Consider the following 15,386-nt stretch of genomic DNA (forward strand, 5'->3'; position numbering starts at 1 on the left):
GATATGTGCAAATATCTTCTTCCATTCAGTGAGTTGTCCTTTCACTCAGTTTATATTTTCTATTACAGTACCAAAATGTCTAGTTTAATGCAGTTCTTATTGTTTATCTCTGCCTTCATCCCTCTGGCAGTCAGGGTCAAGTTCCCAAAGACAACTCCAATACTGATACCATGGAACATTTCACAAATGGTTTCTATGTATGTTATGATTTCAGATCTGACATGGAGGTCCTTAATGCAGCTTGAATTAATTTTTTTCCCTTTTTTTTTTAGTTGACACTAGGATTATCACTAAGGTCCAGGACCTTAATTACAAATCCACTGTTCTCAGCAGCTGTTCTCTCTCTCTCTCTCTCTCTCTCTCTCTCTCTCTCCGCACCGCCCCCCAACAGAGGCAGAAAGAAGTTGAGAGAAAAGGTGGAAAGAGAGAGACATCTGCAACATTGCTTAAGTGCTGAGTATGCCATCACTAGGCCCCTGAATTCATTTTTATTTTATTTATTTATTTATTTATTTTTGCTTCCAGGGTTATCACTGGGGCTCAGTGCCAGCACTACAAAGCCAGTGCTCCTGGCAGCTTTTTTTAAAATATTTATTTATTTATTCCCTTTTGTTGCCCTTGTTGTTTTATTGTTGTAGTTATGACTGATGTCATTGTTGTTGGATAGGACAGAGAGAAATGGAGAGAGATGGGGAAGACAGAGAGGAGGAAAGAAAGATAGACACCCGCAGATCTGTTTCACCGCTTGTGAAGCAACTCCCCTGAAGGTGGGGAGCCGGGGGCTCGAACCGGGATCCTTGAGCCAATCCTTGCGCTTTGTGCCACCTGTGCTTAACCCACTGCGGTACTGCCCAACTCCCTCCTTTTTTTTTTAATTGGGTAGGACAGAGAAAAATTGAGAGGGGGGGTTAGAGTCAGAGCCAAAGACAGAGAGATACCTGCAGAACTGCTTCACTGATTGCAAAGCGACCCCACTGCAAATGGAAGGGCTCGAACTGGGATCCTTGCTCAGGTCCTTGTACTTCATCCTATGTGCGCTTAACCCAGTGCACCACCACCAGACCCCCACCCCATGAATTTATTCTTTAACATGGGGTTGGAGAGTTGTCCCGTTTCATTCTTTTTCAGGTGACTGCTCAGTTGTCCGAACACCATTTGTTGAAGAGATTTCTTCCTTTCTCCACTATATTGCTTTGGTTCCTTCATCATAATTAAATGCCCATAAATGTGTCGATTTATTTCTTTTTAAAATATTTTTATTTATTTTAAAGAGGGGCAAATAGAAAAGCAGAGCATGAGTGAGAGAGACCAGAGCACTGTTCAGTTCTGGCTTATAGTAGTGCTCAAGATTCAGCCTGGGACCTTGAAGCCTAGGGCATTACCATGATGCTAACTCCCCAGCTCATGCAGGTTTATTCCTGTACTTTCAATTCTATTCCATTGATCTATGTATCTATCAGTATGCATGAGACTTTTTTCCAGTGCTATACCTTTGTGATTTTGATCTAAATAAGTGTAAGCATAGCTTCCTCTTTTATAATTTTTCACTTTTTAATTTTAATAAGACAGAGAAATTGAAAGGAGAGAGAAACAAACACCTGTAGCACTGTTTCACCAGTAGTGAGCTTCTCTGCAGGTGAGAACCAAAGGCTTGAACCCAGGTCCTTGCACACAATGTGTGCACTCAGCTAGGTACACCACCACCCAGTCCCTATAGGTTTCTCTTTCTGGCTAATAATTAATCTTTATTTTAAGTGGGGCTCAAGGAACTATACACGTATTAGCTCCTCTGTTCTTTCCCTTTGCTTGTGACATATTATGATCAAATCCATTGTACAGCCCAGGAAGCTAATGGTATCAGGTTCAAGTTCTAGTCCTAGTCCATGCAGGGGAGTCAGTAAATGCTGTTTACCTGTTGGCTAGCTCAGCAGCTCGGAAAAGAGAGGAGCCCCAATAGTTAACAGAAGGAGATACCCTCTCAGTCCTGCCCCTGAGCTTCTGCCTTCTCCCCCCTCCAGGAGAGCGAGCAATGGGTGACTGGAGCTTCTTGGGGAACATCTTGGAGGAGGTGAATGAGCACTCCACGGTCATCGGCCGGGTGTGGCTCACGGTGCTGTTCATCTTCCGCATCCTCATCCTGGGCACAGCCGCGGAGTTCGTGTGGGGAGATGAGCAGTCTGACTTCGTGTGCAACACCCAGCAGCCAGGCTGCGAGAACGTGTGCTACGATGAGGCCTTCCCAATCTCGCACATCCGCCTCTGGGTGCTGCAGATCATCTTCGTGTCCACGCCGTCGCTGGTCTACGTGGGCCATGCCGTGCACCACGTGCGCATGGAGGAGAAACGCAAGGAGCGCGAGGCCGAGGAGCTGTGCCAGCAGTCGGCAGGTGACGCTGGCGACAGGCTACCGCTGGCTGCAGACCAGGCCAGCATCAAGAAGGGTAGCAGCAGCAGCAAAGGCACCAAGAAGTTCCGGCTGGAGGGGACCCTGCTGAGGACTTACATCTGCCACATCATCTTCAAGACCCTCTTTGAGGTGGGCTTCATCGTGGGCCACTACTTCCTCTACGGTTTCCGGATCTTGCCCCTCTACCGCTGCAGCCGGTGGCCCTGCCCCAACGTGGTGGACTGCTTCGTGTCACGGCCCACAGAGAAGACCATCTTCATCCTCTTCATGCTGTCTGTGGCTTCTGTATCCCTTTTCCTCAACATCATGGAGATGAGCCACTTGGGCCTGAAGAGGATCCGGTCTGCCTTCAAGAGGCCAGTAGAGCAGCCACTGGGAGAGATTCCAGAAAAGTCCCTCCACTCTATTGCTGTCTCCTCCATCCAGAAGGCCAAGGGCTACCAGCTGCTGGAAGAAGAGAAAATCGTGTCTCACTACTTCCCTCTGACTGAAGTGGGCATGGTGGATCCCAGTCCCCTCTCTGCCAAGCCTTTTAGTCAATTTGAGGAGAAAGTGGGCACAGGACCCCTAGGGGACCTGCCCCGGGCTTACCAAGAGACACTACCTTCCTATGCCCAGGTGGGAGCACCGGAGGCAGAGGGGGAGGAGCAGCCTGTGGAGGAGGGAGCAGAGCCTGAGCTGGGAGAGAAGAGACAGGAAGCAGACAGAGTGAGCACAGATGAGCAGGAGAACTTGGTTGTGCTGGAGGGGGGTAAAGTGGAAGGGCCCGGGGTGGGGAAGGAGGGTAACAAGGAAGAGCTGCAGGCAGAGAAGGTCCCCAAACCAGGGCTGCCCACTGAGAAGGCACCGTCACTGTGTCCAGAGTTGACCGGGGATGACACTAGACCCCTGAGCCGGCTGAGTAAGGCCAGCAGCCGGGCCAGGTCAGATGATCTAACAGTATGAGATAGCACCAAAGGAAAGACAGGAAAACACCTGAACTGACAAAGGGCAAGGTGAAACATAAAGATGGGACACAGTTTGAGTCCTCTGCCCCTCCCTCCATATACACACCCCTTGATTGAACAGCTCCTAAATTACAGCAGAGATGCTAGAAAACTAGGAAAGGAGTATTCAGTGTATCTGGGTACCCTGGTAAATCCATTGTCCTATCTTAGTCCCCAGTCTCCTGCTCTGCACCTCTTTCTCAACAACCATGGGGGATCCTGTTCTCTTTTCTTTCTTTTTTTGTGTTGCTCCTGCTCCTCCCCCTTGTTCCTCCTCCTTCTCCTTCCTTTTCCTTCTCTTTCTCCTTTTCTTTTTCTCCTTTCTTTTTTTTTTTCTTTTTTTTTTTTTTTTTAGATACAAAGAAGCAGGGAGAGAGTGGAAGTAGAATTCCTTCAATGCAGTGGGGGTCAAACTCAGATCTGGGTTAATCACATGGCAAAGCAGTGCACTATCCAAGCGAGCTATTCTGCCAGCCCCAGAACGCTGCTTTGTCAACCCCATCTCCCCATGGAATAGTTCCAGTGAGGATCATGGTGGCCTCTTAAGTCTTCATTAGTCTGCTAACACAACCAAAAATATTGCCTCAGCACTTCCCTAGTGATGGCAAGTGACTGACTATACATCAAGGACCCCAGATTCAAAGTCTACAGAAGTCTATCAAAGGATGAAAACAAGTAATTTCAAACAAGTAATTTCAACTATACATCAAGGACCCCAGATTCAAAGTCTACAGAAGTCTATCAAAGGATGAAAACAAGTAATTTCAATTGGTGGCATGGGCCTGTTCCAATGTCACAGGGTAGGGCTAGGACTATGAAAACTGGAAACCAAAGGACAACTACTCCTAATTCTAGACAGGGTTTAGCAGGCAGTGTTGCCTGGCTGTCCAATTTTTCAAGAACAGCTGGAAATGCAAATTTTTAAGAGAAACTGCCAATGGGTTTAAAGTTGGCACTTGAATTTAAATATACTATGTAAACAAAATGTGTGCAAGCCAAGTTGAGCCTGTGCAGCACCAATGGACAAAGTCAGCTTACCCTGGTGGACCCAACTTACCCACAGAATCAGCCATATTATGCATGACCTCAACTAGTTTCTGGGGCTTCTGAGCCTCATGACACCATCCAAGATTGTTTTATTTAACTTAGCAGTCTGGGAGATGCCCAGAGTTTTCACCAGACTTTCCTTTTGGGCTCTGTAGCCTCTGGATTCTCAAGCAAGTCCATCCCTTTTGTTGGTGAAAATTTTGTCTTAAACACCAATCCCTGTGGGCTGGAAAGGCTTTGAGGTCTGCTCATTTTATTCTTCCTTGGAGAAAAAAAAAAAAGTCCTGTTCTTGCCTCTCCTCTTCCAGTATTAATCCTCAGTCTAAAGTCTGCCATCTTTCTTTCACTAAAGCTGAAAGTGAGCCCAACTTGGAGCCACAGGATACTTGCCCTCTGGACTATCTTGAGGAGAATTGGCTCTCTGGCTTTGTTCAAGCTCAACGCATGTGCTAGGAAGGCTATCAAAGAGACAATGTAATGATTATGCTAAAAGACTTGCATGCCTGAGGCTCCAAGGTCCCAGGTTCAATCCCTAGCATCACCATAAACTAGAACTAAGCAGTGCTCTGGCATGAGAGTGGCATTAGAATCTCCTACGTAGCAGGATCTCAGCGTTCCAAAGTTCAGTTCCAGGTCAGGTTTCACCCCTGGAAGGAAAATAGAGGTTTAAGAGAAAAAGAGGGATGTCAACAGGATTTCACTTTTTATCCCCACAACCAACACTCCTTAAACCTCAGGTTTGGTGAGGAGACATCCTCAAGTACAAGGATACATTCTTTACAGGGAGCAGTTCTGCCTGAAGCTCATCAATTCCCCCAGTAGATGGAAACAATAGCTAAAATCATGTGATGACAGGCTATAGGGCCATGGCCAAAGTAGTAAGAATGAAAACTAAACACTGCATGGCAGGAATCTGAATAGGAGACCATGAAGGGACCCAACAGAAGTACCCAGAAAAAAAATGTCTTCAATCCATCTCTTCTTCAACGAATACCATCCTAAATTATGCAAATCCTTTAATTGCCTTGATTATCATCTTCCTCTTAATATATATATATATATATATATATATATATATATATATATATATATATATATATATATATATATTTGAAATCTTCTTATTTTATTTTATTATTTGATAGTTACAAATTGAGAGTGAAGGAGAAATCAAGAGAGGAGGGGAAGACAGAGAAGGGGAGAGAAAGATTGACACCTGCGGACGTGCTTCATCGCTTATGAAGTGACCCCAATGCAGGTGGGGAGCCAGGGGTTTGAACCCGGATCCACATGCCTTATGAAGTGACCCCAATGCAGGTGGGGAGCCAGGGGTTTGAACCCGGATCCACATGCCTGGTCCTTGTGCTTTGCATTACATGGGTTTATCCCACTGCATTACCACCCAGCCCCCAAGATTTTTTTTTTCTAGATAATGCTTTTCCAGAATAAAAGTCCTCCCAAACTCTTCCTTCTTAAGAAGGAAGAGTTCATTTCCTAAAGCAAAATGATCATAAAATCAAACTCATTCTAAGATTTGAATTTTTTATCGTTCCTCCAGAAAAAGGAAATCTAAACTTAAAAAGAGAGCTTAAACCATATTGTACCTGTTAAGCCAAAGTGACACACTTTAAATTAAAGAATGTATAAGGCAACAGACAGTTAATAGAAGAGATGTATTTGTCTTATCCACATGTAATTTTCTGGCTGTTGCTTGAATCTTCCCCTTCTAGTCAACACCATCCTACACTGACCTCCTTCTACATGGTGAGGGAAGTAACAAAATCCCCACCTGAAAACCAAAGTGTGCATCACCGAGCCCTGTGGCTGCACTGTTGTTCCTATACATTTGCTCCTGAAGATTCATTTTCTTTTCTTTTCTAAATCTAGTTTGTTTTTTCTTTTTTAAAAAATCTTTTATTATCTTTATTTATTGGATAGAGACAGCCAGAAATCAAGAGGGAAAGGGTGATAGAGAAGGAAAGAGACAGAGAGGCATCTGCAGCACTGCTTCACCACTCGCAAAGATTTTCCCCTGCAGGTGGGGACCGGGAGCTCGAACCTGGGTCCTTGTGTGTTGTAATATGTGCGCTCAACTAGGTGTGCCACCACCCAGCCCCTTAGTTTGTTTTTTCTTTATGGATGATGATCATGATGCCAACAAAGTTATCACAGGGGCTTGGTGCTTAGATGACTCCACTGTTCCCAGCAGACTTTTTTTCCCTTTATTTTTCATAGAGAGAGACAGAGAGGGAAAGAGACAGGGAGACACCTACAGCACTCGTGAAGCTTCCCTCCTGCAGGTGGAACCCATATCCTTGCAATTTGCACTCTACCAGATAAGCCACCACCTGGCCCCTATTACGTATATATTTTTTTTTTTTTACCAGAGTTTTATTAAGCTCTGCCTTATGGTGGTGCCCACGATGGAACATGGGACCTCTAGCCTCAGATTTGAGAGTCTTTTGCATAACCACTATGTGCTCTCCCTGGCCTCCCTAATTTTAAGAAGATAGAAACTCAGAACCTGAGTCGGGCGGTAGCGCAGGGGGTTAAGTGCACGTGGCGAGAAGTGCAAGGACTGGCGTAAGGATCCGGGTTCAAGTCCCCGGCTCCCCACCTGTAGGCAGGGGTCGCTTCACAAGTGGTGAAGCAGGTCTACAGGTGTCTATCTTTCTCTCCCTCTTCATGTCTTCCCCTCCTCTCTTCATTTCTCTCTGTACTATCCAACAACAGTGACATCAATAACAACAATAAAACAACAAGGGCAACAAAAGGGAATGAATAAATATTTTTAAAAAGTAACTCAGAACCTAAGAATAACCTGCTTATTATCAGAATTAAGTGTATATCTCAACTAGGATCCAAGCAATAAAGAAAAGACAGACTGTATCCTGTTCTGAGAAGTGCAGGTGCCGTCTGGCATCAGTCTCAGTGTAGATGAAGGCTGCTGGGCTCTGCATTTCTGTGAAGCATAAGTATGGTGTGTGCCTTAGCCTGCCTGCCGCCACTTTCAGCTTTTGCACCTGCACGTGCCCTGCCCCCACAGACGCCACCATCTTCCACCTTGGTCTTTCTTCACAGGCAGAGAAAACCTATTTTGGAAGAAACAAGCACAGACAGTGGAGAAAAGTATCCCTTTTTTTTTCTCCTACTTTTGCTTTTTATTGGTCACTGTGGTCCTTTAACCTCTAGTACCTCAGTTTTCTATCTGCCACCAATCTACCTCCAGGGACAGCATAAGGACCATTGGGCTGGCTGCCAACCCCAGAGCCAGCTGGAGGTGTCACTCCCTGAGGGACTCTGCCCACAGCAGGAGATGGGGAGGAAGGGCAAGCAGGTGCTTTCTCTCTGCCTTGCCTGGTGAGAAGCTTTCAGTGTAGAGTAGATACTCTAGAGAGGCAAGTTCTCTTGACCGACCTCATCAGTTTTGTAGGAGACTCTTTGACCTGGAGAAATGACTGGAGACAGACTGGCAAATATTGTATACTTTCAACCTCTGGAAATACCATTCCTTTGTGCCCCACCTGAAGCTGTTACACATCACTGACAGGTGCCATTCAGGGAACTGTGTGTCCATGGGGGTCCTAACTCTGTAAAGCTGGGTCCCTCTGTGTCTGTATTGAGGCAAGTAGTTGACTGACTCAAGCCAATAACCCTCCTGGGTTCCATTAGGTCTGGCTTGAAATCCTACTTCCACCCCACTCCCATTCCCAAAATGAGGATAGCCCATCAGGGCACATGGACCTAGAGATAGAGAAGCACTGGGTAGCAAATGGGCACCTCTCTCCAAGGTAAAGAGTGAGTTGTTGGATAGCCCTTACAACCCCTCCACCAGAGAAGCTAAGTACCAGAAGGGAGAAGTTAATCAGGGGTTGTTAAGAAAATTCAAGTCTGACTCAGAGACCGTCAGACCTAGGATCTGGGGCGTTATATAAAAGTCTACCTGCATTTGAACCTGACCTTGTGACACCTACTGCCCAAATGAAGCAGCCAACACAGAAACAGACACATTCCGGAAGGTCAGCATGATCTGGGGATCCTATTTTTCCCCCATGATGCCCAAAGAAATAAAGCCAATGAACAGATAAAATCAGAACAAATTCTTAAACTATAAAACAAAATAGTACTGCAAGTTACCAGAAGAGGGGTGGTGGGGGCAGTCAGATTAAAGAGGTCAATTTATGGTGAATGATAGTAACTAAACTTCTAGTGGGGAGCAGATTACAGTAGAAACAAATGTTGACTTATAATATTATAAACCTGAGACCTATATCATGTTATAAACTACTGTTACTTCAATAAAAAAATTTTTTTTTGAAAAATTTCAATCAGAAGTGTGAACTTTCCCTTATTGACTCTGCCGATTCCAAGATGTCACTTACCTGTCCCATATGACAAATTCCTCTAGGTTGCTGGGGCTAATAAATTCTGCTCCTCCTTCATAAGTCAGATTGAGTGAACTGACAATGCCACCCCCCCCCCAGGAGGCACTGTGCATACTAGAAGAAACAAATGGAGTTTTAATAAGAACCCACATGGGGAACCAGGTGGTGGTACACCTGGCTGAGCACATGTGTTGCAATGCAAAAGGACCCAGGTTCGAGCCTCCAGTCCCCACCTGTGGAGGGGGGGAGGGAAGGTTTGCAAAAGGTGAAGCAGTGCTGCAGGTGTCTGTCTCTTTTCCTCTCTATCTTGCCCCGTCCCTCTCGATTTCTGGCTGTCTGTACCCAATATATAAAAAGTTAAAGAAAATTACAAAGAACTCACATGTAGACTGGGAGGTGGTGAGTGCCTAAAGCATCTGACTCTTAAGAATGAGGAGATGTTTTCTGTCCCCTCCCCCCACCCCAGCATTGCAAGTCAGAGTGATGCTTTGGTTTGTTCTCTCTCTCTAATTAATTAATATATTTTTAAAAATCACTGGAGGTGGTAAGATAATCACCTGAGATGGTGCCTGCTTTACCATGTACACAATCCAGGTTCCAGCCCAGCCCCCACAGCACTGGAGGACACTTCAGTGCTATAGCGCCTTTCTCTTCCCTCTCTCCCTTTCCTTCTGTCTCTTTCTACTTGGAAAAAAAGTCAGTGAGACATAAAATGATAAATGAAATAATATTTTATCCAAATCTGCCAGAAGTTCTCCTTGTAAAAGTAACTACCCCACCCAGTTAGCAGAGTTTGATGACAAGATTAGCTGATGGGATGGGATAGGAAACTCCTTTGAGTATAAATACAATTCATAAAGCAAAGTGTGTGCTTAAAAGTGATAACAAAACAGAGAGGAGGATTTTCCCTTCTTGCAACTACTACATCACAACTAAATAATGTGACTGGGCACTGAAGCATAAAAAAGAATAAAAATTCTAGGTTAAAAAATTAGGTATAGGGGACCAAGAGATCGCTCATGTAAGAGACAGCTATATACTGGGGGTCAGGCAGTAGCGCAGTGGGTTAAGCGCACATGGCACAAAGCACAAGGACCGGCATAAGGATCCCGGTTCGAGCCCCCGCCTCCCCACCTGCAGGGAGGTCGCTTCACGAATGGTAAAGCAGGTCTGCAGGCGTTTATCTTTCTCTCCCCCCTCTGTCTTCCCCTCCTCTCTCCATTTCTCTCTGTCCTATCCAACAACAATAACATCAATGATAACAACAATAATAACCACTACAACAATTTTTAAAAAAAGGAAAAAAAAATAGCCTCCAGGAGCAGTGGATTCATGTTGCAGGCACCGAGCCCCAGCAATAACCCTGGAGGCAAAAATAAAAAGAGAGAGAGAGAGAGAGAGAGAGAGAGCTAGCTAGCTATATACTTGTCATGTTCAAGGCCAGATTCTAAGCCTTGGCACCACATGGGAATGTCATGCATGATACCAGGGGCATCTTCCCTCCCATTGTTCTCTTTCACTCTTTCTCTTTTGCTCTCCATCTGAACTTTTCTTTAAAAATGCGTCAGGGGTGGGGGCAGGCGGTGGTACACCTGACTGAGCACACATGTTACAATGTTCAAGTACCAGAGTTTGAGCCCTCACTCCCCACCTACTAAGGGAAAAGGTTCACAAGTGAGGAAGCAGTGCTTCCGGTGCCTCCTCCCCACCACCCTCCCTCTCTACATCCACCTTTACTCTCAATTTCTCTGTCTCTAGCCAATAAATAAATAATTAAGATATACTTTTTAAAAGTTAATTTTTAAAAAGGAGTACAGCAGGGGCAGTGGAATAAAGCATATGTGGAGTTCTAGTGCCCAAAACAAGCAGTGGGGTAGTGATTCAACCGGAAGAGCAGTAGACTTTCGTGCCTGAGGTTCCTGGTTCTATTTGTAGCACTGCATATGCCAGAATTGTGCTCTGGCTTCTCTCTTCCCCTCCTTTCTGCCTCATGTGAGTTTCTCTCATATGTAATAAATAAAATCGATCTTTTAAAAAGAAGGAAAGTAGAAAAAGAAAAGAGAGAAACTAGGTAAAAGGGTTGTGTGTTTGGTACAATTGGTTGGGTGTTGGTACATTACAGTGTGCAAGGGCCTGGGTTCAATCCTCCACTCCTCACCTGAAGGGAGTGAAACTTCACAGGTGAGGAAGCAGTACCACAGATCTCAATCTCTCTCTCTTCCTTTCTACCTCCCCAGTCCCTCTCAGTTTCTTTCTGTCTCTATCCAAAAAAATGAGATAAGATAATAAAGTCAGAGATAGAGAGAGAAAGAGAGAAAAGAAGGAAATTTCTTTCTCTCTGAGTCTCATTCACTTGAACCAGAAGTCCAAGGAGTCCTGGCGTGCATAAGATGTTTCTAGAAAGTAAGAGAGTAGTGGCACCTGCCAGATGGAGGCAAGTCAGAGCCAAAGTTAGGGAGCTAATGAGTTAGTGTGTTTGGCACAAAGTAAGCACTTGGCAAGAATTAGCTCTCATCACCATCATAAAGATTATTCCGTGTGACATAATTACTGTCACTTAGCACAAATTGATTACTAAATGATACACCTTAAATTCAACGGGGACACAGATTTATAGTAGTTTTGTACAGTGGATCTAGAAAAGGACCCCCCACACAAACACACCCCAGAGCCTGCTATTGGAATTAATAACAGCTCTAAAGGAAAAAAGAAGTTAGAGCAAGGACAAAAAAAGAAAACCCTCTCAATTCCTGTAACACTTCCCAGTGTGGAGTCAGTCCTTCTACTGCCAATTTGGAGTAAAAGTCTGTTCATTAAGTTACCAACAAAGGAAGCAAATGTCATAGTGGATCCATACTTCACCATAACATACTAAGTTTCAGAAAAGACTCTTTACAAGTTCACAGGCCCACCGAGCCATCACGGGAGCCAACTAACTGACAAGGACTTGGTTGTGTGTCTTCAGATGTGTAGGGTCACTGTGACTGCCCCAGCCCAGGAAAATGCCAGGGCCTAGTAAGTTTGTCTGGTGAGTCAATTTCTACAGAACAGCATTATCTTATTTCAGCAAAAAAAAAAAAAAAGAAAGAAAGAAAGAAAGAAAGAAAAAGTTAAAAGGGGCCAGGTTGTGGTCCAGGAGGTGGCGCAGTGGATAAAGTATTGGATTCTCAACCAAGAGGTCCTGAGTTCGATCCCCGGCAGCACATGTACCAGTGATGTCTGGTTCTTTCTCTTCTCCTATCTTTCTCATGAATAAATAAATAAATTCTAAAAAAAAAAAAAAAAAAGGGGGGCAGATTGTGGCACACCAGGTTAAGCGCACATAATATGAAGTACAAGGACCCATGCAAGTATCTAGGTTCAAGCCCCCAGCTCCCCACCTACATGGGGACACTTCACAAGCAGTGAAGCAGGTCTGCAGGTGTCTATCTTTCTCTTTCCTCTTACTCTGTCAATTTTTCTGTCCTATCCAATAAAATAAAAAAAAATGGCCACAGGAGTAGTGTATTCATAGTGCAGGCACCAAACCTCAGCGATTAAAAAAGAAAAGAAAAAATCAGTTAAATAAACCAAGGTATAATCATTATATAATGAAATATTATTAATTTCCACCTCTCCCATTGCTTTTTTCCCCAAACTTTAGAATATACAAGTAACTTGCTCCTTTGTGATCATTCTAACAAAGTCAAGGTGGCAAGTCATCCCAGTGTTACAGACAGAAACATCTCTATAATGAGGACATGTCCCCATTGTTAGTCCTCCAGAGAAGGGGTGAGCACTGTGAAGGAAGTGATGGGGATTTAAGAAGGGTTTCCTGCTCTACTCATACCAGGGGGGCAAGAGACTCCAACCTCAGCCTGGAGAAGTCCAGATCGTTTCACAAGGTAACAATATGCACCCCTTACAGCTGGAGACTGAACCCAAGGACTAGAGTGTATTCCTTGCATGTGTGAGGTCTGGATTCAGACATTCTGGTCTCTCTCCCTTATTCTCTTTCTTTAACTAAAAACAAATCTTTTTTTTTTTTTTAAAGTGAACTGTGGAGATTGCATAATGGTAATGTGAGCAGACTCACATGCCTAACATTCCAGTAGCCTGGGTATAATCTCCAGCATCACTATAAGCCAGGGCTGAGCAGTGCTCTGACAAAATTAACTAAATAAATAACTCAATAAAGCAATATAATATGCCCAACTTGATGGAACTAGGAACACAAGATTCTCTGATGTAAGCCTCTCCCTTAGTAGGACAGCCTCCATTGCTCCCTGCCATTCTGAATCAGTGTGTCCATTGGGTAGGTAGCTTAGGCTGCTTAGCAAGGCAGAGCACAATTCTAAGGCAGAGTGACACCTTCCCTTGTGTATAAAAATCTGTAATCCTTTGTCATTTAGATTGCAGTTATCTGAATACTCAGGTGCTGCATGCCAATTCCTCACAAGTGCCCTCAGCTAGAACCAGTTTCTGACATGACAAGATGCTGTGGACCCAGGATTCAAGAAAGCCCCAGAGGGAAGGGAGAAGCCCTCATCAGTGCATTAAGATTTCAACAACAAAAAAAAAGAAAAAGAAAAAGAAAAGAAAAAAATGGTCACCAGAAGCAGGGGATCTGTAGTGCAGGCACCGAACCCCAACAATAACCCTGGAGGGGAAAGAAAAAAAAAAAAGACCATGAAGTAAGCATTGGAGGAAGTTGGGTGGGGTGGTGCTGCAGGTTAAGCGTAGGTGGCGCAAAGCACAAGGACTGGCGTAAGGATGCCGGGTTTGAGTCTCCCGCTCCCCACCTGCAGGGGGAGTCACTTCACAATCTGTGAAGCAGGTCTGGAGGTGTCTTATCTTTCTGTCTTCCCCTCCTCTCTCCATTTCTTTCTGTCCTATCCAACAACGACGACATCAATAACAATAACAATACCTACAAGAAAAAGTGAGCATTGGATGGAAAAATAGTGGTTGGGTTTACATTTATGCAGCTCTAACTAGAGGAGGAAGGCATTTCCTAAAATAACTCATCTCCAGACTCTTGAAGAAATATTCCTTGTTTTTTAATTAACTCTATCTTCATTTGACCCCCAATTGTGTCCCAGTCACTTGGAGTCACAATTCCATCTATTCTTTTATATAGACAATTGAGTCTTCTTCCTTCTTTTTATTAGTATTTTATTTCACTGGGTGGTTTGTCTATAAGCATGCTCCAAGATACAAATGTGCCTTTTGATTTTAAATATTGGTTTATGGTGGTGCTAGGTATTGAACCTGGGACTATGAGCCTCACATATGAGTCTTTTGCATAACCATCATGCTATCTCCCTGACCAGTCCCTGTGCCTCTTAAAAGAGTGGTACATGAAGTGTGATAGTCCGGGTGTGTTCTGATGGGTATCAAGCACAGATAGATTTTTTTTCCATCATATTTGGCATGATTTTGTTGCTGCTGACACATTGTTAGCAATTTTTGCTAACATGTCATTTGCCACTTGTGTGGGAAGTAGATAAAGCACTGAATTCCTAAGCTTGAGGTACTAAGTTCAATCTCCAGCATTGCATGTGCCAGAGCGATGCTCTGGTTCTCTCTTACAAATAAATAAATAAATCTTAAAAAAATAATAAAAAAACAGTCCAGGGAGGTAGCATAGTGGTCATGCCTGGAGTCCTAGAAACCTAAGGTTCAACCCCTGACACTACTATAAACCAGAATAAAGCAGTGTTCTGTTTGAAAAATAAAAATGATAATAAAGGGGTCAGGCAGTGGCATACCTGGTTGAGTGCACACATTACAGTGTACAAAGACTGCTGTTCAAGACCCCAGTCCCTACTGGCAGGGGAAAGCTTTACAAGTGATGAAGCAATGCTGCAGGTGTCTCTTTTTCTCTCCCTTTTCTATCTCCTTCCCCCCTCTAAATTTCTCTCTGTACTCTCAAATATATTTAAAAATTTAATGATAATAAGTAAATAAAATATTACAAAGGGATGTTAACCAAAAAAGTAAAAAAAATTAATAATTAAATAGAATCTCATAGGCTTTCTCTCTCTCCCCCTCCCTGTATCTGTGCAGTTGTTGGTGGAGCCAGGTATAAAGTGTAACATTTAGAACACAACACCAGACTAATGGTCTCATGTTTAATAACAATCATTATTAACCTAGTCAATTGCCTGAAATCACTCCAAAATGGAACAGCCAGCTGGAAAAAATATATCAAGTCACGCCCGCCTCAAAAATAAAAATGTTACCTTGCATTACACCTGTTTGGAAGTTTAAGCTAGTTATCCCAAGACAGCTTCAAGTAGAGCCCCGCCCCCAGAGCAGCGGCGTCCGCCCCGCCCACTCCCAACCGGAGGCGGGAAGCACTGCAAAGAGCTGCTGATTGGCTGAGTGGGGCGCAGCTTGATGGCGTCGGGAAGTGGCGCCCGGCTCTCGGCCGCGGCCCCAGGGCGAAGGCCGCAAGTGTGAGCGGACCAATGGCCCAAGCGTGCGGTGACCTCGGGGTTCTGCAAGTGGAGGCGCGAGCCCTTCTCACCCTTCGCCATGAGTTTCTTAATTGACTCCAGCATCATGATCACCTCCCAG

General features: G+C 44.4%; 2 protein-coding genes across 3 annotated transcripts in view; both read left to right on the plus strand.

The window, feature by feature from the left end:
- The first annotated feature begins 2,029 nt into the window (after positions 1 to 2,029).
- On the plus strand, positions 2,030 to 3,352 carry GJA8 (gap junction protein alpha 8). The gene has a single exon (XM_007528671.2). The coding sequence runs from the start codon at positions 2,030 to 2,032 to the stop codon at positions 3,350 to 3,352; it is 1,323 nt and encodes a 440-aa protein (XP_007528733.1).
- Positions 3,353 to 15,198: 11,846 nt separating this feature from the next.
- The window catches only part of GPR89A (G protein-coupled receptor 89A), a 327,321-nt gene continuing 327,133 nt past the window's right edge, over positions 15,199 to 15,386 (plus strand). Inside the window, exon 1 of one of the 2 annotated variants that reach the window (XM_007528669.3) lies at positions 15,199 to 15,386. In XM_007528669.3, coding sequence (XP_007528731.1) covers positions 15,345 to 15,386 — 42 coding nt within the window. In that variant the 5' untranslated portion in view covers positions 15,199 to 15,344. The other variant, XR_009552604.1, reaches the window with a different exon arrangement.

This window comes from Erinaceus europaeus, chromosome 11 (genome assembly GCF_950295315.1).
Source record: "Erinaceus europaeus chromosome 11, mEriEur2.1, whole genome shotgun sequence".
Lineage (NCBI taxonomy): Eukaryota > Metazoa > Chordata > Mammalia > Eulipotyphla > Erinaceidae > Erinaceus > Erinaceus europaeus.

Excerpts from the sequence above, each read along its gene's own strand:
- GJA8 (XM_007528671.2), top strand. The coding sequence starts at position 2,030 with ATGGGTGACTGGAGCTTCTTGGGGAACATCTTGGAGGAGGTGAATGAG.